Here is a 27,692-nt window from a genome sequence, read left to right as displayed (position 1 = left end):
AGTGTGACCTTAGCTGTGTTGGTAAAGTAGCATGTGATTTTGCGTTGTCTACTCTAGACCACTAGGTGGAGCTGTTTTAAGGCTTTACGTGGAAGCTAAATGTGGATTGTGAATTTTATTTCTCTGCTAAGAAAAGCACTTTGTTTTGGTCAGGGATGTTCAAAGTTAATCCTGAAGGGCCGGTGTCCTGCATGTTTTAGTTCTCTCCATGGTTCACACACTTGAATCAAATGATGGTCCGTTAGCAGGTCTCTGCAGAGCTTAGACATGCTCAGAAGGTTGTTACCAGGGTGTTGAACCAGAGAGAGGAATAAAACATGCAGGATACATTTTGGACATCCCTGATTTAGGTCATATGAGACAACCAGTGAAAACAGTGTGATAAACGACGTGTGAATTTGTATTAGATTTGCTGTCCTACAACGGATTGGCGACATGTCCAGGGTGGATCCCGACTCTCGCCTAATCATTGCTGGAGATGAGCACCAACCCATTCCATAACCTCCAAACATAGGCAGGTGTAGACAACCTGCTTATATTCTTTTCCTTTGTGTTTTTCCATCACAGGTGATTGTGTCCAACCTCCAAACAATGGACAGAATATTCAAACATATTACTAGATGCTTAGTGCTTAGAAAAAAACATGGTGGAAAATTGTCATATTAAAATGTTATTCTGAGAAAATGTCCATTAGGTTTTCATTAGCTGGAAGCCATTAAATCAAAAAAATCAGAAATAAACATTTAACAATATGTCTGTCTGAGTTTCACTTTTTGAATTGAATTACTGAAATAAACTGACAATTTACTCAGATACATTTGTATAACATACATATTGTTGTAAATAAAAAATAACTAATTACCAACTTAGTAAATTTGCACATTTTTGTTGTTTGAAGATACCCATTATGCTGTAAATGCAGAACTACTGATCTGCAAAGAGAACCACCAGAACCAATTTGGTTAAAGTGTGCTTTCTGCTGCTGCTCCAATCATCAGGAGGCATCTTTTCTCTCTCTGATCTTCACACGGCAGTGCTTCATATCGCCACAAGGCGATGGCCTAATTGTTTTTTTTTTTATTATTATTATTCAATATTCCCCTGGATCTTGCTCACTTGTCAGCACCTCTAACAAAACATTTAAAAGGAATAGAAAAAAAACGTGTCTCCTCACTCTGCAGGAAAGCACAAAAGAGCACCGAGAGGAGCAGAAAAGGAGCTCCTCTTTGAGGCTGCCGAAAGGTCAAAATAATAAATGTAGACTTAAATGAGGCTCTCCTTGCACACAAAGGGGGCAAAACGTTGCAATTTGGCAGTGCAGTCCCTCATAGCGTGATAAACTCATTTAAAGAAGCCGAAATAAAGCGAGAGCAGCATGGGTCCAGAGAGGGAGAAGGGGCTTTCAGATTTGGCAGACAGGCCTGACTCCTGCAAGGTTCTTTTTTTCCTGCTCAGCAGCCTCAAATAACTTCCCCCAAAGTCACTTTTATTTCCCAAACTAACACAGCAGCTGTGAGATTTAGTCACATTGCTGGCTCTATTTGAGCTTCTATGGACACGATTAGGTCAGTGTTCAAGCTACAAGCCATAGTAAAAAATACAGAATCATTTTTTTCCAAAAGGAGGTTCAGTCTGTTGTTTGACTTTGCTGCAAACAGACCCCAAAATAGAAGAGATATAGCTATTTATGTAACATCTGAACATATATAAAATACTGTATATATGTGCATATTTTTTTCTTATTATATTTTTCAGTTCAAGGGAGAAAAACTGAATCATGAATGAACAACCATTATAGTTACTACTTTACAACGTTGCAGCTTAAATTATTTGAGGCAAAAACTTGAACATATTTTAATTGGTGTGACCAACACAAAGTAGTTCTCATTAGCTCTGAACCACAGTATAAGCAAATGTTGCAACTGTCTAAGGCTCCCTGCTTGACTGTGGGCCTCAGGAGAACCTGAGTTGGCTCAGGACTTGTCAACAAATGCAACAGCAACAAACATACTTAGGAAAACCTCCTTTGTGTGAAATTTGCTAACAGATTCATTTAAGGATACTTTAGATCTTTTGCTGTACCTGTCTGACCTGGAAAAATGCATACTTAGTTTTTGTGTATTCATAAGCATGTAATGGTGTTTTTCCGTAGCTATTTGTGAGAGCGGCATTTAAAAATAATCTTAAGTTGCAGTTTTTAGAAAATTGCATTCTGTTTTTCACTAATTCAATGTGTGAGATGTCTTTACAGCAATAAAAGAACATTTTATTTTAAAAACATTTTCCAGTCTTCATCAGAAGTGCCAAAAATATAAAGGGCATTTTTCTGTATCTAAAAAATGAACATCCCTCTTCTGACCAGAGGCTCCTGACAAAAATACTTTTGATTTTTTGTTTGTAGTTCATTTTCTGACCAGTAGGTGCTGTAAAGCTAAACAAGACGGAAGTAGATTCAGGGAAATCCTTTCGGTTCGCCTCGATTTCTGCTTCTGTGAATTCTAAGTTGTTCGGCTTGCAGGATGGTGGTTCTGAAGGGGATCCCCTCTGTTTTATCACCAGAGCTGCTGTATGCGCTGGCCAAAATGGGCCATGGGGATGAACTGGGTATGATCCACAGCTCTATTCGTGTCATTCATGTCCGGTGGTGGTTACAACCTGTGGTGTTTGAACTGCAAGGGGTCAGAAAGCTCATTTATGTCAACAGTGAAACTAATTTAATGTTTTATCATCTTCAGTACTTGCAGATGCTAATTTCCCTGCGTCTTCTATTTGTGCCTGTGGTCCAAAAGAGATCAGAGCTGATGGTATGGTGAAATGAAAACATTATACCGGATTGTTACTACACTGTTGTTTTAACTTTTGACTCATTCTGGTTACAGGTCTGGGAATCCCACAACTTTTAGAGGCGATTTTAAAGTTGTTGCCCTTGGATACCTACGTCGACAGACCGGTACAAAGCCCACACATGCATGTCAAAATCAGAGTTTAATCTCCAGCTATTTTGTATTTACAGTACCATGACGTTTTATGTTGCAGCCTTATTCCAATTCCAATAAGGAGTTCTATGTAGGATTTCCTCTGCATTCTACATGGAATAATCCACAATGATAAAATTGATTTTTCTTTAAAAGAAGTCACAAATATAAGTATTCACTGCTGTAGGCCCTTCTCAATTTAGTATTTATTAGCACAGATCTAGTTGACATTTATGAGAAATTACACAATTGTTGTTGGACACCACACTAGACGAAAGTCCTGCACACATTATCTGGGTAGATAATGTACCCAGATAATGTGTTACATTATCTGTACCATAGAAACAGTTGACATTGTGCCATTTTATGGTGGTATTTTCTCTAAGATTTAGAGGGACTTTTTGAATTAAACTAATTTTGGAATAAGGCTGAAACATAGCAAATGCAGAAATAGGGAAGAGAACAGCTGTATCTTCAAGAATATTGCATGTTAAATTTGTTGCCGACAGGCAGCAGTCATGGATCTGGTAAAGAGTGACAAGCAGAGACGTTTAGCTGTCCCAGTGTGGGACACTTACACACAGCTCCTCAGCCAGGCAGGCTCACAGGTATGACACTAATTACATATGGGCTGAACTTAAAACAAAATAAGTTTTTACTGATTGCTGTTCACATGCAGAGCTCTCTGGAGAAAATGGAAAGATTTAATTTCTACGAACGAGCTAAAAAGGCATACGCTGTCGTGGCAACAGGGTGCGTATTTTTCTGCTTTAACTTACAGGTGGCGGGGGTGTCCAAGTGCAGTCCAGAAGAGCTGGTGTCCTGCATGTTTTAGATTTGTTCAATTCTTTAAAATCTTCAAGAGTCTTTAAAGTCTTTTTAATTAAAAATAATTACTTTTTCTGAAACTGTAAAATACATCTTAAACAAACATGAACATTTGAAATAAATGTTGTGGGAAAACTCAGGGACTCTAAGCTCCATTTTTCCTCTTCCCATTCTTACCTACTTCTTTAATTATTTACTTATTTCAGTTTTGGCCTTCAACTCCAAAAATTTTAAAGTCTACACCCAAGTTCTTTTTTTTTTTTAAAGAATTGTTTGATATTTTTCTGTGTTTTGTTTTTGCTCAGGGAAACTGCTCTTTATGGAAACTTAATATTGAAGAAGGGAGTCATTCCTGCTGAGATGCTGCAGTGAAGGAAACTTAGTTTTGCCAGAGGTTCAAATTTTTAATACTTTTTTAGGAATCTGAGACACAAATGTAATTATTTTCTGTTTAAATAAAAATATATATACCTGGTTATTTTGGGCTGTGTTTTTATTGAAAGCTCAGAAAACATCATACTTTATTGTTCTGCAATTAATATGAAAAATATGTTTTAATTGCTCTCATATGCAGTAGATATGACCTTATCTCTCCTCTACGCCTTTTCTCCTTGTCTTCATCAAATAAAACCTGAAATCTCTCATGAGTTTCTATCAACATGAAATGTAAAATAGATAGCGATTGATCCATGTATGTTACTGTAAAGCAGTTTAATAGAATCAAATTACACAGATGCGCCTGTGTGTTGCATCTGACATGTTTTAAATAAATGCTAAGCCTGGATCACTGGTGGTACAGTCCATCCAGATCTTCCTCTGGCTTGGTGTACTTCCTCTGAGAGGGAATGTCGACAGGAGCCTCAGCTACCTTTTGTTGAAGGACTGGCATGTCAAACCCTTTATGGTAAAGATAATCGAGATCTTCCTCTGGCTCAGTGTACTTTCTTTGAGAGGGAATGTCAACAGGGGCAGCAGCTTCAGCCACGTCTCGTTGAAGGGCGGGCAAGAGGGGCTTTTTGTGGTAAACATCATCCATGTCTTTCTCAGGCTGCAGATAAACTACCTGCTCCATCTGTGCAGGCAAATGCTGGTCGTCTTCCTTCTCTTCAGCTTTGTATCCAAGCTCTCTGATATGAGCTTGGAGCTCGACTGTTGAAGGATGGTAAATCTTATCCAGATCTTCCTCAGGCTCCAGGTAGTGTTTCTCCTGTCCGCTGGCCTTCATGCTGTTCCAGATCCTCATACGAGGGTCGACCTCATACTCGATCCCGTCCATGTCCTCTGGAGGCTCAACCTCTGCTCCCCAGGACAACTTCCCTTTGTCATCAATGAACCTGTAACAATGTCGACAATGCAGTGTCAGCCTTCATCTGAAGAGGCCACTGGGTTTTGTACTTTTGGTTGAAGATGTCAACTTACACAACCCTTTGCTCCAAGTGTTCATCTGAAGGTTTATTCTGAAGAGGAGAGCAAATATTAGACATCTGTCACCAAAGGAAAAAGCTTTTAAAGTTTGTATGATTCAATCTAAACCTAAACAGCACATTTCCATACCAAGGGCTTTGCATTGATGGTTAGCATCAGCAAAACGCTGACTATGATAGAAACCCTGCATGTGAAAAGACTGTAGATTAATTCAAATTCCAGTATAGTTCAAATAAAAGCCAGGAATATTTTCAAGAGATTTGTAACGTACTTACCGAATCATGGCGTCTGCTTCTGCTGTCAGCTTTGCAATGAGAAACGCTCCCTTCGTTCACCTGCTGTGGAAAAAAAAAACGAGCAAAGTCCCAGCAATAAAACCTGCTGTGTTTTCTTGACCTTTGTATTTTGCTTAACTCAGTGAGGGCATTTGTGAGTAATTCATCATCGTTTATCTGGTCTATATCATGCACCTAAAACAACTTTTAACAACAATAATGTGAACCACTGATCAGTTTCAATTTTTCTATCCAGAATAGCAATAATGCATTTATGCAGTATTTTATCTTATAAAAGACATGCTGTATTATAACTAGGCTTCCTTATCAGGAGAATTGTGGTGACAGCTCATTTTATATCAGCTAGTTTTATTATACACACATGTATAAATGATAAATATGTCCTCACCACTGCTCAGGACCTTTGAGTCTAACATAGTTGTTGAATTGTTTCATAGCAATATTTAAAACATTATGGATAGCCCTGACCATCCCTTTTATTAGACTGTTATATAACAACATGGTGTCTTCAGTCAGAGGCTTCTTCAGATTCACTGTATTACAGACTGCTACAGTCTGTAATATTCCTGCCCACAGTCATCACTATCTACATCAATTCTTTGGAGAAATTTGAATGACATTTTATTTCTCTTTGTAGTTAAAGTATTTTTTAATTTAGTGAAGAATTATTGCACAGCACAAAGAAAAGAAAACAAAAGTAGAAATGTGAACATCTCCTTAAGCAAAACTGTACATTAAAGGCTGTAGGAATTGCAGTGCAATCTTCCTTTACTTTCCACCACCACATTTTGAAAAATTCCCCAACGGGGTTGAGGAATGAGGAGTGCGGTGAGAGGAACTCCATTGGCATCCAGTTGTGGGTCACAAACCATTGCCTGATGATGTTGGAGCGATAGAAACTGGCATTTGTCCCCAGTTGATGGTTCATGAGAGCTGCAGGTTGCTGACGCCTGATGTAGAAGATGAAAACTGATTCTATCTCAATACAGCTGAGGCTGAAGGGCAACAACTTCATTTCAAATTAATTTTTAAAGTAAAATTGTGAAGGTAAACAATTTAATTAGCCCAAAGAACCAATTAGCTATGGCTTTTGTGCCAGTACATGTCGTCCTAAGAAATTGATTTAGTTTTGTGTCTTCAGTACAGGGGCCAGGACTAGTTCTGCAGGGGCAGAGGCCCCAGCTGGCCCCTGTCTAGAACCACCCATGAGTATATGTTTACTGTATCTCATGTACAGACACAAAACGTTTTATGTGTGACTGTGTGATACAGGAAATAAAAATACCTTTTTATTATCTTTTAACTGTAGTTAAAGTGTAGGATATTAGCTGTGCTGTGTAGTTAATAATAGCACCGAGTTTGTAAATGCAGCTGTCACGTTTCTTTGTAACAAAGCCGTCTCTGGTGGTAAAGCAACAAATAGAGAACATATTATTTAACAGGTGGCAGTCAGCCGGAGACAGGAGGCTCCACGCTAAACCTCAGCACAGTTTGTAAGGCTGTTTGTCATAAAAGGGAAGGAAAAACATAAAAGGAGCTTCAGCTTTCTAAAACAATAATCTGACACCTCATCATGAGCATCATTACTGTCAGTAAATCCCATAAAGGTTGTCCCACAGCACAGGGCTCTATTTGAGGCTAACCACAGCTCTGTCTGCTCACTCAGTCTGCAGTCAAATCCCCCCCCAACCCTCATAACAGTTGGAAAAGCTGCGGGTTTTCTAAATAACTGAAATTATCTCAATGATCTGCAATTAACTTAACGTTGGATGCCTCACCAACATTCATTAAACACACATCAGACATCTAATGGAGTTTAGAGTTATAATTAAAGAGCGTGAGGGAAGGACCTCCAGGGAAGAGCAGAGATAATAAATCTAACGATTGTAAAGCTTTTAACATTTTGATTTTTAATGAAAAATGTGTTTCTGTGAGAGACTTGGTGTGCGTAAAACAGCAGTGTGATTATACAGATAGTCTGAGATCTGGAGCCGTCTGATGACTTCATATAATTAGGTAACAATAGGAGATGGATCAGGGGCAGCAACACTCTACAGCAGACAGACACAGGAGGCTGATGACAGGGTAGTAGAGATTATTTGTTGGAGGGAGACACATAAGAAGGTGGTTCGTCTTTTTGTTAGCTGCAGTTAATCCTTTACACAGCTTTGACTCTGTGTGTTTTACCCATGGAAATATCATATTAAAGATACAATTGAGGAGGAAAAGCTCAGGTGGTCTTTCTTAGTTTCTTCCCCCATACAGAAACGAGTCAAACAACCTTCTCCTCTCTCAGTCACACCCCTCATAAACACAGTAAACATGTGGGAGCTGTTAAAGTAAGTCTAATGGCTATTTACCATGTTTTGTGCACTTCTCATTAAAAAGATTTTCCACTTGAGGAGAGCTAATGTTTTGGAAAACTCTATTAAATCAAACACACTTCATGCCAATAAGCGGCACATGTGGCTCTCTTCAGTAATTTAAAGGATCTACCAACCACTGGAAAAACAAGGGAAACCACAGCCTATTTTCTTCACAAAACCTCATCTTTAATCACATGTTTGTATAGACACGTATAGAAAGCATTTAACTTTTTAGCCTGTTATACCTAATAGTTTCTTGCCCTTGTATTTCATGTCAAATCCATCATGTAAACAGCTTAATTTGCGCACTGTATTTGTAAGGAAATTTGTGTCAACACTGAGCTAAATTTGACAGATCAAAACTCGACTCTAAAGATAAAACATAATATTGTTATTTTTTAATATTGCAGTCACTTACACTCAGCAGGCACTTTATTAGGTGAACCTTTGCTGGTACAAGGCTGAGGTTGGACCCATTTCGCATTGAGAACTGCCTTAATTTGATAAAGCGTAAATTTGAAAACAGAAAAATTTGCTTGAAAAATTTCTCAGATATTTTGTTTTATGTTGGCTTCACATCATGACATGGTTGGTGCAGATTTGTCATCTTCACATTCATGTTGATAATCTCCCGTTTACGTGTTGGGTTAAGATCTGGTGACTGTGGAGGCCGTTGAAGTACAGTGAAGACCGTTCATTGTCTAGAAGCCATTTTGGTCTGATTTGAGTTTTGTACTGTGGAGTTTCTGGCAGAAAGTAGTTCTCAAAAGATTCTTCTTTGTGCTCATACAAGAAGAAGCATGATTATCAACAATGCTCAGGTAGGATGTGGTGTTTAAAACATGTTCAGATGGTAATAAACATGGAGTACCCCTAACCTTTCACCTCTGACTCCCAGCATCACAAAAAAGATAAACAGACTGAACTTATATACTGCTTTTTCAGTCATACTGACTACTCTAAATGCTTTACACTAGCACCACATTCACACTCACAAGCACAGACACACTTTTACGCTGAAACACAGTTCGGTTGGCCACTTGGAGCTAAGCGCCTTGCCTAGACATCTGAGTGCTGAAAATGAAATCAAGATTATTTGGACCAGGCAACGTTTTTTCTTCATGTTTTTCCCTTGTTTATTTTTCATGAGTCTCTGTGGAATGCAACCTTATTTTCCAGTTCTTTACTGACAGACGATCTTCTGCTGGTGTAGGCCATTTGACCTTTAACAACAAAAACACAAGTCATCTTTATCACGTTCAGATGTCTAAAAGTCGAGCTGCTGCTATGGGATTGATTGAATCACTATTTGTGTTTACAAGTAAACAAACAGGTGCATCTAATAAACTGACTCATGCATAAGGTAAGTCTTCCACAGCAAATAAACCAGTAAAGTGAACAAATGTGTGCTTTTAGGAACCATACAATCCACTATGAGGGGGTTGGTATCGATATACAGGACAGAATTGAATCCAAATGACTGAATAGAGAGAAGTAATAAATCCCAGGGTAAATACAGATGTTGCACAGTTAAATATAAATTCCTAGAAAAATTACTTGATTATGTGTAGTTCATACTGTGATACAGCGCAGTTCTTTTTAGTGTTTAGCATGCTGTCAGAAACAAACTTTATTATGCAGAATTAATTCTTCAATTGGTGCATAATGATGTAGAAGTAACATTTGTTTTCTTAAAGCATCTTAAAATGTTTGCCTGCAGGGTCTGTGGGTTTTCCCACATTACACTGCTGTGTTTCCACAGGCAACAAAACCTCACAGTTGAGATTTGAGTAAACGTGTCAAGCAAAAGTGTTTATGTATAATAGTAGAACATAAAGTAGTGCATAATAGTGCAGTGAAAGGAAAATTACACATAATTTCCCATTTTATTTTATTAATTTTCCAAATAAAACTCTAAAGTGTGGTGTGCAATTTAATTTAGGCCCCTTTCACTCTGACACCTCTAAATAATTTTTTTATAAGGTAAATAATATTTCCTTGCTGTTTCCTTAGTAACAATGGCAATGTTACCAAGGATTTTCACAAATGCTGACTGCATGACGTGCTTATGACGTTATGTTTTCATGATGTCAAGCACTTTGAACTGTCTTGTTGCTGAAATGTGCTATGCAAATAAATGTGACTGATTGATTGGTAAAACAAGTGAATCCACATTTTGAGGAGAGTTACTTCACGAACCTCAGTGGCTTTCCTGTAAGATCATATTTTGAAATGATTCATGCTGGCAAAAAGGCCTTTAAGACGCACAAAGGCAAAGACAACTTTACTTCACTCTTCAGCCCCCAGTCTTCCTCCTTCATCAGACACTGAAAGGTTCCTAACTGGAGTCTGAAGTAGCCCTGGCTGCCAGCTGGAGTACCCTTAACCTTTCACCTCTGACCCCCAGCATCACAAAATTCATCACAGAGCCTCAGCTGGACGAACACAGAGGGGAGCATATTACAAAAAAGAAATACTGAGCAAGAACAGGTGCTAGGCACGAATACAGGTGGGACACGTGTTTTTCCACTTCTCCAACTCCCCTGGACTCACCGAATCCATAGATCCTCAGGGTGTGTTTGTCACTCTCTGAGTGTGTGTTGGTTTCTGTTTGCGTGTCAAGGCTCCATCTATCCTGATGCTCTTGGTTTAAAGAGAGGACCCTGCTGTTCCTTAATGAAAAGCTGTCTGCTACAGAAAGATTGAGTTACAAGAATAAGGTTCTTTCATCATTATTGAAGAAACATGTGCCTCCTTCTGCTTTCAATACAGACGACATTTTACACAAACCTGGTTAGTTTATGCTCTCTTTTAAGAGAACTACAACAAAACAACATTAGCCAAGGAGGGAGGATATGAGGTGAAGCTTTTGGCTCACATTTCAAACACCAATGTTGCAAAAATAAAAATACAAAATATAGACTCTTTACTGGCAAAGAATATTAAATTGGTCATATGAATTTTTTTATTTTACCTCTTCAAGACGGTTATCGTTAACTTTGAAATTCCAGTGGTGCTTCACCACTCTTGTTAACACAGAGGACGAGAGTTATTGTGTTGTAAACAGATTTATGCATAAGACGTGAAGATAAACATGTGCTAATGTGGCAAGAATTTAATGTCTTCTTTAACCTTTTTAGTTTTCTTTATTGTGGTGAATTTGAATACTAAAATTCTTTTGTATATTTATAACTGTGTTTGTATTCTATAAAATCAGAAACAATTAAAGTCAGTAAATAGAGATGAATATACAAATTGACATTCAATTTAGGATTCAGTGAAGTTCTTTTATTACCTGGAAATATGCTATCATATGGATTAGTGTGGAAACAATACCACACTATTCTTGCTAAAAGAATTTTTAAAATAAGGCTGAAATTAAAGAGCCTACAAAGAAGAACAGAAATCCAAATCTAAGATGCACAATCAATAAAATTAAAGAGAAATTAGGAATAAACTATTATCCATGACTTAAAGTCAGATAAAGTCACACTTTGCAGTAAAGTGATGAAACTTGTCTGATAAAAAGTCAAGTTTAGATTTTGCGTGCCCATTTTATTTTGTGTGGTTAAAATTGACTTATTATGGCTTTTTCTTTGTAGTGTGAACACATAAATAATTTGTGAGAAACAGGAGCTTTTTCCAAATAACTCCATGTGACTGGACCGAGGTATAGGATGGGAAGCTTTTTCCTTCCAGAGAAACAATTCAAACCTTGTGAGGGAATGTGTTTATAGTCTGATGAAACCAAAAGCCACAGTGAAACAGCATCATGCTATGGGGTAAATTTCTTTAGAAGAACTATGAATGGAGCAGAAACTCAGTTAGCTTTGAACCTAAACCTTCAGATTTTTGCTTGAAAGCAGAAGATGGAGCATAAACCGCTTGCTTGCCATTGCAGTGGTCCAGCTTTACATCCAAATCACTCAAAAGATGGTCAAAGAGACTAAGAAGAGACCAGAATTCAATTTGACTGAGAATTTGAGGAATTTTCCCCCTCATTTGGAAAGAGTTAAAGAACTTCATGGGAAATTTTTACCAAACCAAGTTTGGGCTTGCTGAAGGACTACAAACAGAAAGAGTGATTGTTGAAATTGAACCAAAATTCAATAAAGCTATAGTTTAATGCTGAGCATTCTTTTTTTTTAATTTTCCCTGGCAGATAGTTTTGTTTTTTGTTGAATTGTACATAAATGTTACGCCTATATGGCTTAAAATAAGTTATCATGGATTTTCAACAGAGGCATGTAAACTTTTAAGCTCCTCCTTATGTACGCGCTTACTCCAATGTGCTTCAGCAATTACCGTCGACTTTTTCTAAGGGAAAAGATTGAAATTTAAAAGTCACCATGATTTAAACTAACACAATGATGATGCTCATTGTGCTGCCCGCTGTAAATACACCAACACAAGATGAGTCTGACTGAGCAGGGTTACTGCGAGGGTTACTGTTACATTGTTGGTTTACATAGCCCTGTGAACTTCCCTGAGGAAACGCATGCCAGAGCAGGATTTTACCAACCTCTCTTAATCACTCCCAGCTGGGTTCATGACAGGAAATGCTTCTTTCTCCTGAAGCCCTCGCTGAAACATGAAGCATGTTGCTTTATGAGTACGTCTCCGCTGAGAACTCGCGTTGAACTGTCTTTGCTGGGTTTAAAAGCGTCCTTTATGGTCAGCCGCCCTCCTCTTCAACAAGAGCTCACTTGACCTTTTGAAAGTGGTCAGCTATTTTCAGAAGGAAAAGCAACTCTTGGCTTCAGAAGGTGCGAACAGCATCATGTCAGTGATTCCTTAATGACGGCGAGGTCAGCTGCACAGTATTTAAAAGGTCTAATGGACATCTGAGCTGGCTTTGGTGTCAGGCTTATGAAAGCAGTTTAGCAAGGAGGCAAGCAGCCTCAGGCCAGCAATAACAGAGTGGAACTGATTAAAGAAGAGGAGAGAAGCAGGGAGGAGAGAGGAAAAACGAGACAGGGACTGATAACATCTTTTTCACCAGTATGATGATATTAGAGAGCTAAAGGCGCAATAATCTCTCAGAAGTTGCTGTTTCTTTAGCTGCTTCAGAAATGTAAACAATAACTAAAGTCTACTATATGAAAACATTTGGCAGAGGACTGAAAGTTATAGTTAAAATAACAATTGTTATCTTTAAGTTTGACAGGAATTTACACAATTTTCCAGAACAATCTACATTACTGCATCAGGATGAAAGTGGAGTCCTGATGTTAACACATTTGATTTCACTAATTGAAGTCAACCTCCTCTTAAAGCGAACACTCACATGAATCTTTGATGTTTTGTCTCTATAAACTTCAATACGTTTTATTCAAACATTATACAATTAGCAAATAATTGTAAGGCGAAAGGAAAAGGGTGTATGGGTGTAGTTTTTGTTGTTGTTTTTTACAGAAACATGCACGAAATTGAGCGTGTGTTCATATTTAGACAGTTTCTGATGCCTTGATTTATATTGCGGTGAAACCAATTGGCTTGTAAGGTCACCCCAGAATAACTAAAGGCCATTTGTGTGCAACCTAGTCTTACTAATCCAGATTGTCTGTGAAGGCCTCAGAAGTTTATTAGGGAACATTAATGAACAAACAGAGTCATGAAGACCAAGAAACACAGCAGACAGACTGAGGATGAGACTCTGGAGAAGTTTAAGCTAAAACAATATTCAAAGCTTCAAACATTCCAGAGATCACTGCTCAAATCATTTTCTAGAAATAGAAAGAGCACGATACAACTAAAAACCTAACAAGACCCGGCCATCCATCTGAACTGGCTGGGTAAGGGTCGCATTGATCAAAGAGGCAGCCAAGAGGAGCCTGGGGAGCTGCACAAATCCACAACTCTTGTGGGAGAATCTGTTGACAACACAACTATTAGTTGTGCACTCGACACGTCTGGATTTTATGATAGAGTGGTAAAAAATAAAGCCACTGTTGAGAGAAAGTAATGAAAAGGTCTGTTTGCAGTTCGCCACAAGCCATCATGGGAAAGCCAGACGTTGCTTTCCTCGTCAACCCTTTCCAGCTCATTCTGGAAGACCCCAAGGTGTTCACGGTCCAGAGGGGATATGGGTCTGTCCCGGGACTTCTCCTATTGGGAGAGACTAAAATTATATGCTCTATATCCACCGTGGAATAGATTATGCATCAAGAAAACCCCCAAAATGTTGTGACTCTCATCTGGTGATGTGTGCTGGTAAACTTCTGACTGTGACTGTAACAAATGTCTGAAAAAACAGTCCCATGTTTGTCCGTGTGACACAGCAGAAAAGTTATCACTTTCCCATAAAATTTCTGGATAAAGAATTAAAGAGTTATGAGGAAAGCAGTACTTGTCTTTTCTTACAGTTTTACAACATATTAAATCTAATTCAAGGGACCAATTAGCTTTTCCTTTCCATTGTTTTTGTTGCGTAAAATTCCCCTAGAACATGTAGGCAGCTAGCTTTTCCATGTCATATGACTAAAATAGGATAACACAACATCGACATCTTTCAATTAGTGGCCTTATCTGTTTCCCATCTTTTATTACAGTTAAGGTCAGAATTATTAGCAACTCCTGTGAAATAACTCAAAACTCTTAATTTGTCCATGGAAATGACCAAAATAAAAACTTTTCATTGTGGTTTTGCTTCCAAAAGAAAAAAGATAAAATCTCCGCAGAGTTTCATCAGTATGTATCATTGATGCTCTGACCTGTGTTTTTTTAGCGCAGTCAAGTAACTGTGCTGCCTTCAGTTGTTGCAAAAATGCTGTATATAACAAACATGACTTCAAAGAAATTTGACTTCTCAATTTGATGCTTTGAAATTAGGCTTCCGTCTCTAAGAAGCTCCATTTCTTTCCGACACTCCGCCTTCAGCACGTCATCACAACCATGCTCTTCCACTATACTGTTTACAACCGTTCTTGGGAGAGTTGACCTGAGAAGTAGTTTGTATGATAAGATCAGTCGACCCGCATTTCAAACAGGTGTTTGCTAATTGCTGCTGCAGCTAGTCTGTAGGAACTGAGAGGGGAAGATGCAGGGAAGGGGTGCTCTGTGAAGATGGCGCCTTGTGAGAGCAAGCGTTTAGGCACCTCCTAGCAGCTGACATGGGAGATTCCTCAGACATGCATGAAAGAATCATAGCAACACTCTCGTCATCATCACAATGATGATGAGGGAAAACCAAAATAACATGATATAAAGCTTTAAAAAAGTAAATTTTACATAATACACTCTTCTTTTAGAATTTTGTGTGATTTCATCAAGAGTGACTTTATCTGACCTTAAGTGAATATCCACCCTCTGTCACTCAGCCTTTCCATTGCCATGCCTTCTGTAATGTCTTTAGCAAATAGACACTTAAAACAATCTATGAAAATTAGGTAGCAAAGAGCAACAGGATTTCAGGTCTTTTATTCTCTTCCCACACACTGGAAGAGCTCTTAAAGTCCAACTTGTCAAGAAAAGGACATGAAAATAAGGTGTACGGAAAGAGGATTGTGTAGATAACAGTGTCCTCCTGGACATGGAAGAAAACACGGTGCTTCATCTGGTTTCAAAATGCAGGGGTGTCAGGACACAACAGCAGAAAGAGCCACGCCTTCACAGACCCTAAAAGGGGGGACTCATCCTCTCCTCTCTTCACTCCTCACCTCTCCCCGACATGGCTATAAGCAACACTAAAGCACAAGCCCAATAGCTCATCTCCATCTTCTCTGTGTCCAGAGAAGGCGGCCATTGTGTGCCCGCTTCTCTCTCCCCAAGTCAGTTTCCTATTGAGACTCTGAAAAGGCCTTTGAGGGGCCCTGTTTTGGCTGTGCAGCTCACCTGCAGAGTTGAAACTATGGGTCCATTCTGAAGCCCAGCAGCTGCCAGGGCAGAGAGGCTGGCACCCGGTGGGAGAGAGAATAGTGGCCGCAGAGCCTTTCAATATGAAGCCACTTAGTAACAGAAGGCATGTGCCAAGCCTGCAAAGCCATCCTTTGGAGCTCTCCGAATATCAGAGGAGAATTAGACACATCTTTGCCTTTTTTTAGCCGTTTTGTGGCTTTACTGTTTTGAATAATACGGCCTTTACGCTGATGGGGATCAAGTGAGATTTAAGAGCAGAGAAACAAGCTAACATGCTAACACTATCTGTCCATATCTAAGACTGACTGGTGAACTTTGGTGACAGATCTCTCTATGAAAACGCTGAAGATTTCAGCAGCTTTGGGCCTCTGAGGATGTCCTCACCACACAAAGCCCTCTTTCTATCAGCGGGCCAGCTCCCATACTGGTGCTAATTTACGATGCCCTCACAGCAATTTCCACAGTCAGAGAAGTTCAATTGTGTTTTCCAGCTCATTAAGCATCAACACAACAAAGCTTTCATCTTCTCCTTCATCTACTTTATCCCCCCCACCTCTCTCCTGCTTCACACATCTACTGCTGCTTTTTTCCAGTTTACAAACATCTTCCAGGCCTAAAAAGATGAAGGAAAGGTATGGTGGGCAAACATCTCATTCTCCCTCGTTTTTTAAACTCTCTTTGTGTCCTGGCTTTGTGTTTTGGTTGCTTTAATGCAAAGACTGGAGATTTTCCTCATAGTGGTGCAGGAGGGATTTAATAGTTGTTTATTCAGGGGCCTCTGCTGCACCCTCCTATTCCTTTCAGGGCTCCATGAGACGACGTGAAATCTATTGTAATCTCAGCATATTTGTTCAGTCTCCCAATATAATTAGAAACTCCCAAAATTAAGCTAGTACCTTAATATTTTTAAATTAAACAAGATATTTACACAAGACCTTCAACATCGGAGTTGAACAAAAGTACAGTTATTTCCTAAAGTTTGAAGAGACATATGACCTCATTATCACTGAGAGGAAATAAATCCAATGGGCAATTCCCACCATTTAGAGGAACAACAACAATGCCCCAGAGTAAAGCATGAAACCCCAATTTGTTCCAGTTTTGGCTTCTTCTAATGTGGTGAACATTATCTGAGGCTCTGATAGATGAAACCATAATTTACAGACATAATCAATGTGCCTGGAACATCTTTTGAAGCAAGTGTGAGTCAGAACAGATTAGGAAATATGTTGGGGACGGGGGACATTGTCAGCACTGGCAGTTACTACTTCTGTGGATAGATCAAAACAAACCACAACCTTCAAAGTGTAGTCAAATAATTTATGGCTATTAATGACCTATTTATTTACAGTGTTTAGCAAATAACACTGAGGATCTTAGATCTTGCTGCTTAGTACTGGCACGCATTTTAGGGGTTCTCCTGTGTAATATTTATACATATGACTTTTTGAAAATAATAAATGTACACTGTAGTTTAAGTGAGTTGATGCATTACAAATTTGTGGTCCTTCCACACAGCAGTGCCGATGGTGTCAAACTGATCTTGCTTTTGAAACTAGATCTGAGTTTTTAGGACTGAATGAGCCTATAAACCCATGTAAAAGTATCCAAACTACTTCTTTTCCATTTTATGGTGTTGCAAAAAGAAACTTTGATGTATTTTGTTGGAATTAAATTTGATAGAGTAACACCGAGTTAATTGTGAAGTTGAGCAAAAGTGATTTTGAAAATCTTCTAAAAAGTTTGCGTAGGCCAATACTTTGTAGCGCTAGCCTTTCTCTGCAGAAGCAACAGCAGCAACTTTGCCCATCAAGGAGACTTCTTGACTTCTTTAGCTAAATTTGTTCAATCTAAGTATATCATGACACAGTTTTCAACTTTCGCTTGTCTCTGTAAATCCAGCATCATTTCTTGCTGTCTTTGCTATGACTTTCACTCAAATGGGAACTAAATCAGCATGAACAGTGCTGCATCATAAACCAGCATTTCCAACCTGTCTTCCTGGGTTATTTTCCAACATCATCATCCTCCTCATCATCATTATCACAGAGCGCAGGGAGTATAATGACCCCCTTGCTGTCAGCACCATCACTGAGCTCGCTATAACACCCATCTCTCCCTGAGTCCAGAGAGGGTGTCCAATTCCCTTTGTCCTCATCCATTTTCTCCCAAACCACAACAATATGGCATCCATGTATCTCCACTTGTCTGTTAGCACCTGGCACCATGGGCAAGGCTCAGTGCAGAGCTCCTCGTCTGTCAGAGCAAGCTCATCTCCATCAGACGCCATGTGGAACTCACCCGCTTGTAACCAAATCCAAACTAAGACGTACAAAACAAACAGGGGGACAATAAACCACTCTCAGCTCACCTGTCAGCACTGTCCTCTAAAAGTCATGCTAACATATAGTAGATAAATGAAAAGCACTTAACCAATCAGCAGCCTGTCAGCTAATTACAATAATTTCAAGCCTTATCTGCCATGCGAGTTTCCATTGCAGTGGCGTTTCTTGCATGAGTAGCGCTCTGGGTGAGTTACCGCCTTCTACGTCAGCAGCCTTCAACAAACTTTGATCTGATCCCATCGATTCTGCCCGATTTCTCTATCTCTGCAGAGGGAAACCAAACCAACATCATGTTACCGAATGTGTTGATAGTGATGTTTACAGTTGCTTTTATGTCACACATTGCATGTAGGCCAGGTCAACTTTGGGTGAATCTTTAACATGTTTGCTGTGCTCTCTTGTGGCAAAACCTTATAAGTTATGCTATTGAGAGAAGCAATTGATAAGTCAGTAGCTTCTCCTACCTGAGCTGTGGATCTTTGCAACTCCTCCAGAGCTACTTTTGATCCCTTGGCTGTTTCTCAGATTTGTGCTCTTTGCTCAGCCTGTCAGTTTATGCTGATCGCCAAACATCAGTAGGTTTGTCTTTGTTTATTTAGGAATGTTACATTAATTACATTAATGTAACATTTAATGTTACATTAAACTGATTCAATATATATATTGATATATATATATACACATACATACATAAACAGTCATTATTTCTAATTTTTTCTTCCACTTATCAACTATGAATTATTTTGTGTTGGTTTATCTCACACAGTCCAAATAATATATATATTCAGGTTTGTGTTTGTATTGTGAGACTAGGTGCTAACTTTCAAGCGATATGAAGAACTTCACAAGGCAGTGTACTCTGTACCGTGAAAACAATGTGGCTCAGCTATATTCTGTGACAATTTGACAAAGAGAGGAAGGTTAAGTTGCACCTTTGTCATAATGGTTCAGCAGGTTAGACTGGAACCTGAGTGAAGACAGAGTCAGTAGCAACTGAAACTGACGTGTTGATGTAGTTTCCTTCAACTCTTCCTGCAGATAAGGAGGAACATCACAGGGGAGACCTCAGGGTCGCCAATTGATCTCTGGCTGATTGGCCTGAGAGAAACTGAGCAGGCGGCAAGACCTGCTTCACTTTAATATTCTTGGAGCCTGTGCAACACCGCATCAATCTTTCAAACCTGCAAGACGAATGCAAGAAGTGGAAACCAGTATGTTTAGCACAATGCATGACCCCAGTTTGTTCCAGGAAAGTTGTCATGTGATTCTTATCAGTTTTTTAAATGACATAACAGGAAGAGTGAGACATATTTCTTCAGCAGTTTTTTCTCCCATTCAATTTTCCATTAATCTTTTTCAGCACAGCAGTCTGTGAACATCTAGCTTCTTTAGCAATGAGTTTTGGTAGCTTAACCTCTTTGTGGGGGAACCTGTGACTATCTGCTGGACTAATGGATACATCAGCAGCCTTCCCTATAGTTGTGTGTGGGTCATAACTCATAACATATTTTTGTGCTGAAAATATTTTTTAGTGAAATTTTGTAATATTTGTCTTTGCATTTGTATTAGATTGTATTTGTTGTTTTTCGCAATCTGACAGTCATTTTAATCAAATTCAACCTCCTTCTCATATTTCTGAATGCATTTAATACAGGTTTAGGAGTCAAAGATCTGTAAACCGAAACATATAGAACCTGCTTCAACATGTCTGCTTGGAAAGGAAATGCATTTTTGAAAACCTCAATTAACTCTTAAGCTATTCTCCTTTGGGGCAAGGCCAATAGGTTTAGGAGTGTGTTGACGTTTTATGCAAAGGGAAGAAACATTTTGGACTTTTTGCATAAAAGCAGGAAATAGGAGGTAAAAGAACAACCACAAATAAATTGCAAAAAAAAAAGGTATCATATTCTTAATATTTACAAACATAAGGAGATATTCTATAAAACTATACAGGCAATCAATGCTGTAGATGTCTGCATGTGAACTGTCAGCAAAGAAATAAAAATACCCATTTTTGTTTTCAAAGAAAAAGACTACAGACAACCGTGCACCTTCTTTCATCTCAGAGTGATAATATTGGCTGTAAGTAGATGAGAATGTAATGTTGCCCTAAATTACAGTCATTCAAAGCTTGTATGGTTACCCAGCAATCTATCACTGTCACACAAAGAGCGAGAGGGGGGAGACCGAGCAGACAGGCGCCAGGCACAGCAGGATCAAAGCAGGAACATACCTCAGGGAGGGAAACAGTTAACTCCATTTAACCAATTGTCCTATAAGACGGAGACAGACAGAAAGTCAGTGTGTTGCTTCAGGCCTGTCCAGCAGCAGAGTAAAAAAGCCTCACATATTTGGTTTCAATGGGAGTTATTGGACTTGATGCGAGGAGCTCCGGAACAAAACTAATTTGGACGAGCCTCTTCAATAAGGCCCTTTAGAGACTCTCAAAGGGGCTGCAGACAATGAGCACAACAGGCTGAAATATATGGGCATAGACAATTAAATTAGAGGCCACGATATGAAAATTTACAGTGACAATCACTCTTGGAAATACACTGAGAGCGGTAAATCACAGCTTGAACAGCTATGCTGCTTTAATGAACCAGGACCATGAACTACTGTGTTTTATAACAGCTTTCAACAAGCCGTGTCACTACTTTTTGCTCTACAGCTTAGATTTAAACAGTTTAAACAAGTGGTATACACAAACTCATCAGATTACTTTATTTTGAATAACTGAGAAAGGGCTGCCTGTTGTTTGTGGTGTTCGTGGGCAGGATCTAAAGGTTTAGTTGCGCAGAGGAGGATGTTTGGTTTCAGACACTCAGGGTCTCATCTTTGCTTTTCACAGACGGTGTGATTCTGTTGGCATCTTCAGCGTTCACTGTAGAGTGAAGACTTGAGTGTGAAGGGGCTAGGATGAGAGTCAGCTCCTTTAGATCTGAGGCCGTGGTTCTCTACGGGCAAAGTCTCACTCTAGCTGATTAACATCTGGTTCGGTTCTAGCGAAGTTGGGTGTGCTGCTATTGTCAGTGTGTTCCTAACTGTGTGGGAGTGAATATGGGCAGAAACGTGGTAGAGAATGCGAGAACGTGGGCAGTCTGTGAGCGTGAAAGTGCTGCGATTGATGCTCCAATGATGTCATTTTGCGTGTGTACCCTTGGGATGTCAGTTTTTCCAAAATCTTCTGTTATATTTGTTTGTTGGGGGTTGTCTTGTCGCTTCTATGCCCTCTTATCTTTCTTATTGATAAAAGGTTTGGACCTCAAAGTTTGACCAGAGAATTATCGTTATCTCACCAACTAACGTGTTCTGACGTAAATCAACGAATGCAGTTTACTGACAATCAAATCGCATCTGACCAAAAACCCATCTAGGTCCAGCTTGTATCACATGAGGTGGTTCCACAAAAAATGGAAAGGAACAGCACAATAACTAGTCCCAGGGTTGACTGGGACTAGTTAAAGCCACGGCCATGGAGAATGCGCTCGCTCAGGTGTACTGCTCCGTCTGGCTTGGGAGGTTGGTCTCTGTCTCAAGAAGAAAAGCTTAAGCATCTTGGTGTCTTGTTAACGAGTGATGATGGTGTGGAACATGAAATGGACAGACAGATTGGAGCTTCATCTGCAGGAATGTGGGTGCTGCTACAAACAGTTGAGGTGAAGGAAGAGCTTAGCCAAAAAGCAAAGCTCTCAATTTACTGGTCCTTTAATATTCTGAGCCTCACCTATGAACCTCAGATGTGGATCATGACCAAAAGACGAGATCCTGGATACAAAGATACAAATGTATCAAAGGGTGGCTAGACTCAGCCTTGCAGACAGGATAAGGGGCTTTGCCATCCAGGGGAAGCTCATAGTAGAGCCGCTGCTTCTCAACATCAAACGGAGTCAGTTTCAGTGGTTCAGCATGTTGCTTGGGCCCCTCCCTTAGGGGGTTTTCCAGGCACGACCCACTGGGAGGAGACCCCAGGGAAGATTCAGAACTCACTGGTGGAAACTCACTGCGATCCCGCAGAATGAGCCAGAGGATGCCACTATAAGGAGAGGGAGTTATTACTGGAGTTCTCTTCTGGACATGGTGCCTCCATCACCTGATCTTGGATAAGCATGGAAGACAATGGATGGATAATCAATATAAACTGAGAAACTTTGATTTTTAATTACAACAAAGTACTGAAGCTATGTTTATTTTCCTGCACAATTCAGTGAAAATGTCTATTAATAAATGGAGCTTTTGTAACACAACTTTTATGAGGTTTTTGGGTCTGTTTTTTTTAGTCACCTTTTTAAGCAGGAATTTACCCATTCACAACCGATTCACAAGTCTTTACTATTTGTTATACTCAGAAGCTATCAAATGATGAGCCGGCCTATGGCATAAGCAAACAGTATTTTATTATCACATTGCTTTGCAGAGCTTACAATATATCAGTAGATTAGCTAACCATTATGTACACCTTATTTAAAGAAATTAAATGAAACATGGACTTTCTGCATATGTGTTGTGGCAAAGTAGAAATTCTTTCACCAGACACATTTTTGGGATTTCGATTGTTAATTTTTTAAAGTTTTTTAACATCTAAGCTCCTACATGCAAACTCAGATATTCCAAGGTTTGTGCTAAATTAGAATTTAAAAAAATAAGCACACACTCCCGTGACTTCTTAGTTAATGCTTCTTGCGGACACACCTGACAGGCTATATGTAAATATTAAAAACCTTTAGTTTAGAAGTGATTTTTTTTTCAGTTTCAGAGTGTAATCACTTTGAAACTTATGACACCTTCTTAGATTAAGAGACATAGACTTTCCTTCGAGCAAAATTAATTTACAGCTTGTTAAAATCAGCCCTTTCCATTGGCCCTGGACTGGCTTTACTTGAGTTAACATTCTAAAACGTAATCGCTGAGACAGATCCATGCTTTATGTTAGCTTACTGCGTGCGCACACAGTCCGGATCGGCGCAGTTAATTAATCAGTTGTTGTTTCCATGCAGTTTCGAGTGAATTTAATAGGCTTTCAACCCATAATTGTTGTATTGGTTTATGTAAACAGCCCGACTTTGGACTCCACGCAGGTCTGACACGCTCACAATTGACTGCCAAAGTAAAGTTAAACATTCTGGCAAATCAAGTTGCGCTGAAAAAAAAAAATCCGTTAAGCTACTCTTTAAAATGTTAAACTCCAGAAACAAATGACTAAGTCAGAGAAATAGTCCTGCCTCCACAATGTCTACTTTTTTTTTTTTACTATAATGCAAACTTTCCTCAAGGAATAGTTGACCACCAAAAAGTGGAGAAGAATAAAAGTAAGTAAATATTATTTATAAAATCCTTTTCACATAAGTAAAATCACAAAGCTCTGTACAACAAAAAATAACGTTAAACTACACAAAGAATAAAAACAAGAATAAGAAGTACAATAAAAACTGCAGGTCTGAGCTGCTTAGGTCTCTAGTAAATCATGGAAAGTTTACATCTGCGCCACGTTCCTTGAATTAGTTATCTGCCATCGCTTACACGTTTTACAACTGTCAATGCCCACCAACAGCAAACTAACCTCATCATCCATCTGTCCTATCAGAGCGCGCACCAGGAGAGTCACGTGGAAGACTTTTAATGTCTGATTCGCCCGCGGTAAGATGAGAGAGAAACTTCTGGCTCTTCACTGAAGAAAATGCGAGCCTGTGCGTAAAACTCAGCTTACCAGCGGATGCGCAGCGTCAGCGGAACCACAACGATGACCCTGATCTACATCAAGTGAACACACGCAAACATTAAAAAAGCAGCGGGGAGAACGGTGGGGGGAAAGTGGTTGCATGGCACCGCAGTCGTGCGTAATGAATCCTGCGCAAGGATCACCGGCCTTGGACACGTCGCGTCAGGATAAAGCCGCTGAAGAAACTGGAGCCGAGGAGCTGGACATGGCACCCAGAAGGAGCTGTAAAACCAAAGGTTTCGAGCTGCCTTTCAGTGTGGAATCCCTCATATCGGACAGGACCTCTCCGTGCAGCAGCTCCCGCTCCTCTGACCTTAAGTCAGGCTGCGTCCGCACGGAGGAGACCGAGTGTGCGTCACCGAGAGGGATCTGTGGGTCCAAACTGGAGGCAGTGGACCTTAGCGACAAGGAGAGGACCTGGCTCCAGGATCCATACCATGCACACACAAGTAAGTTGGAGATATTATCATTATTGTTACTACTATTAATAAGAATTTGTGTTAGTATTATGGTTATAGCCTACCTCAGTTCGGTTACAAGACAATAAAAAAAAAAAAGTCTAGAAATGAAATTCTTTAGAGATATTTACGGTCATAAATAGCCTACTTTACGATTTCATCGTAAAGTATGATAAAACTGTATTGATTTGAATGGGTCTCAGAATAGATTTCTTTAAAAACGTTGTTGTATCAAGCAGAAGGTCACTATGTCACGTTTTCTGTCTTCAAGAAAGTTTTGTTTTTCCGACGTTTTCTGCTCAATACAAGTAACCATTATATAAAAATAAAAAAAACTAGGGAAAATGAGAAGTAAAATGGTTTGATATTGTGCGCCAAATGTATACTGGACTCATGTTATTTGCATTTTGTGTATTTTTGGTGCAGGACAACTCTTGGCTCAAGTTTTACCTGGAAGAAAAATCATAAATGGGGCCCACACTCACATATCGGCTGGCCACTGATAGGCTATAGTTTAAAATCTACAAAATGTGATGGCAGATTTTGCCGTTCGCTCACATTAGATTATAAAAATCTAAAGGTTGATTAACATTAGTTTTGTTAAGTGACACAGGAAACCAAACCATATCGACATAGAAACCATGATTCATCTTGAACGCAGTTTCTCACTTGATCAATCTGTTTCCAGGAATCCCCAGCCCAACTACGTGCAACCTGCGGAAACACAAGAACAACAGAAAACCCAGGACCCCCTTCACCACATCCCAGCTGCTCTCTCTGGAGAGGAAGTTCCGTCAGAAACAGTACCTGTCCATCGCGGAGAGAGCAGAGTTCTCCAACTCCCTGAACCTCACAGAGACCCAGGTCAAAATCTGGTTTCAGAACCGCCGAGCCAAAGCCAAGAGACTGCAGGAGGCCGAGCTGGAGAAGATAAAGCTGGCCGCAAAGCCGCTGCTGCCGGCGTTCGCCTTCCCCTTCCCGCTGAGCGCAGCGCCTCTGTACGGAGCTCGGCCTGCTTTCCCCGTACCCGGACTACTCAGCAGGCCTTACGGGATGTATTACTTGTCTTAACTAATATCCAGGACGCTGCGTTGGAAAAGCGTCAAATATGTTTTTAGAAAGAAAATAACAAATGTCACAAAACATATCCCTCTGTTTTTTTCTCTTTCTTTTTTTTTATTTTTACAGTTCTTGTAAGTTCAATGACATTTATATCGTTATAATTGGTGTGAGAAATATTTTTACATATATATATATATATATATATTTTACAAGCGTGGTCTACCTTATTTCTTTGGAGACAAATTTGATGGAGTAATAGATTTTAAAGAGGTCAGACCAGATGACGTTTATAAAGAGATAAATTATTTTTAGGCCAGCAAACTTGTTTTCCTTAGTGGACTTTTGCGCACATTTTACGCAAAAGATGAAAATTAAATCGCACTCCGCTGTGTTGTAAGCGGTTTAACTTACTAAAGCTTAATTCCATTAGATGCAATTACTTATTTTTTTATTTTGAAAGGCCAACTTGTTCTGGATTGAGAATATATATATATATATATATATATATATATATATATATATATATATATATATATATATATATATATATATATATATATAAAGGTATCCAGACTTGTGTGTTTGACGTTGCAAAGCCTTAGAAAATGTTTTTCTAAGGCTGTGACAAAGTACCACGTTTCCTACTTTTTTAAGAACTTTGCTGTCATATTTACCCTCGTTATGATTAACAAATTACATGAAAGTAACCCTAAAACAGAGTGACTAAAACTGACTCCTCAGTGTAGTTGTGCTTTATGGCTCATAAATGATTTAAAGACACCACGACCAATATATTTTAATTTCAAGAATAAAACAAAAAGAAAATTTACAAGTAAGGTCTAAATCATGATTTCCTGTACTGTTCAAAAATATTACTGGACTACAGATTGAAAAAATGTCAGTCTTAAGTATTTCTTTTTAAACCTGTATAAGAAGTGAAGGCCAGAACATCTCTTCCTCCTTTTTCTTAATACAAAGACCCAACAATTTATGAAAACAAATCTGACACCAAACCTGTTGCAGCCATCAACCAGTTTTTAAAAATAGATTGAACTATTTTAAATTGATATGGACTTTTTTGTGTTTTGAAAGATGATCTACATTTTAAAAACACTGCTGTTGGGCCCAAAATTATTCACACCCTTTGCCAGATCATTTAAAATTATTCTCATTCATTGAAAATGTTTGCTCCTGATTGGAAATGAGACAAGTATCTCTTAAAAGATGATAAAACACAATAAAAGGAGTAACAATTTAACAGATAACCATTATAAAAAATGTCTAATTGAAAATTATTTATAGTCGCTTCAATAATCTGTATGGCATCATAGTGTCAATGATGTCCTTCCTATAGCTGTTGACCAGTTTCTTGGTTGTTTCTATTGATCTTATGAGGATTCATCTTTGGTAAATCCAAGTCTTCCGAGTTTCTCTGTCAGATTCAAACTTCTGGCTCTAAAACATGAATGTTTTGGAGCTTGGCTGCTCCAAAATATAAATATTATAAATATTATTTCCAGGCAGAAGAAATGTGTCCACCAGCGTTATATATATATATATATATATATATATAATTGAGGAACTAATAAACTTAATAAGACACACAAGCATCAAAGCTGAACAGCTGGTGTTAGTACATACTATCACAGATGAGTAACTTTTGACAGATTTTACTGAATAATTAAAGTTGCACTTGAGTTGAAAGGGGTTCGACATTAATCTTTTGGGCCCGAGCAAGCACTGCAAGGGGTCTGAACTCAACCTACTAGCTTAAATAAATAACTTTTCTCTTTCTCTATACCAAACGGAAGGGCTGCTTTCTTACTTTTCACTATCTGGGAACAACTTTTGTTTGTTTGTTTTTTAACACACCTTAAACAATCTGCTGCTGCTAAACAGACTACAAGTAAAACCATGCAAAATAAATAGAAACACAGACATTTACTCACTTAGAAACTTTCGGATCAGGCGTGTTAATCTTATGTGATGTGTGACAGCTTGTATTTTGGATTTAGATTTTATCCTGACTTAATAACAATTTAGGACAAAATAGCGAAACAAGCTGGAAAAACTGACCGGGATATTGATATCTAAAGGGAGTTTGATCAATTTTCTATAAAGTTTGTTTGTTAGCTTTGACTGTTGTTGTTATGAGTGTTTTACTGGTTTTCACAGCAAAATGTTCCTTAATTAATTGTTGTCATTTCACACAACAACAAGATATTCTGAGGTGAAATTATAACCCATAAAACCCTGTCTGTTTCAGCAATACAAATGAAACCATATATTTTCCTCATGTTTTATTTTTCTAAAAAAAGGGCTGATTTCAGAACTTTCATTTTAGTTTATAAAATATGACTA

The 27,692-nt window shown here is 38.8% G+C and overlaps 3 protein-coding genes across 5 annotated transcripts; 2 read left to right on the top strand and 1 right to left on the bottom strand.

Moving 5' to 3' along the window:
• The first annotated feature begins 2,416 nt into the window (after positions 1-2,416).
• fuom (fucose mutarotase) lies at positions 2,417-4,285 on the top strand. 3 transcript variants are annotated; one of them, XM_005813426.3, is made up of 6 exons: positions 2,417-2,604; positions 2,736-2,804; positions 2,880-2,950; positions 3,485-3,583; positions 3,655-3,728; positions 4,109-4,285. In XM_005813426.3, the coding sequence occupies exons 1-6, from the start codon at positions 2,520-2,522 to the stop codon at positions 4,173-4,175; spliced, it is 465 nt and encodes a 154-aa protein (XP_005813483.1). In that variant the 5' UTR covers positions 2,417-2,519; the 3' UTR covers positions 4,176-4,285. The 3 variants fall into 3 exon arrangements, with proteins under 3 accessions (XP_005813483.1, XP_023182786.1, XP_023182785.1); XM_023327018.1 differs by lacking the exon at positions 3,655-3,728 and having other exon boundaries at positions 3,757-4,285; XM_023327017.1 differs by having other exon boundaries at positions 3,655-4,285.
• Positions 4,286-4,497: 212 nt separating this feature from the next.
• Positions 4,498-5,572, bottom strand: LOC102232665. The gene is made up of 4 exons (XM_005813425.2): positions 5,504-5,572; positions 5,358-5,412; positions 5,223-5,260; positions 4,498-5,137 (listed from the first exon to the last, which is right to left on the bottom strand). The coding sequence occupies exons 1-4, from the start codon at positions 5,509-5,511 to the stop codon at positions 4,588-4,590; spliced, it is 651 nt and encodes a 216-aa protein (XP_005813482.1). The 5' UTR covers positions 5,512-5,572; the 3' UTR covers positions 4,498-4,587.
• An 18,205-nt stretch (positions 5,573-23,777) lies between these two features.
• Positions 23,778-25,806, top strand: LOC102232401 (homeobox protein MSX-2-like). Its single transcript, XM_005813424.3, has 2 exons — positions 23,778-24,260; positions 24,958-25,806. The coding sequence occupies exons 1-2, from the start codon at positions 23,912-23,914 to the stop codon at positions 25,338-25,340; spliced, it is 732 nt and encodes a 243-aa protein (XP_005813481.2). The 5' UTR covers positions 23,778-23,911; the 3' UTR covers positions 25,341-25,806.
• The last annotated feature ends 1,886 nt before the right edge of the window (positions 25,807-27,692 follow it).

The sequence above is a fragment of the Xiphophorus maculatus genome, chromosome 22 (genome assembly GCF_002775205.1).
Source record: "Xiphophorus maculatus strain JP 163 A chromosome 22, X_maculatus-5.0-male, whole genome shotgun sequence".
In the NCBI taxonomy this organism is placed as follows: Eukaryota; Metazoa; Chordata; class Actinopteri; order Cyprinodontiformes; family Poeciliidae; genus Xiphophorus; species Xiphophorus maculatus.
The sequence above is the reverse complement of the archived record's forward strand: the minus strand, read 5'-3'. Positions and strand labels throughout refer to the sequence as shown.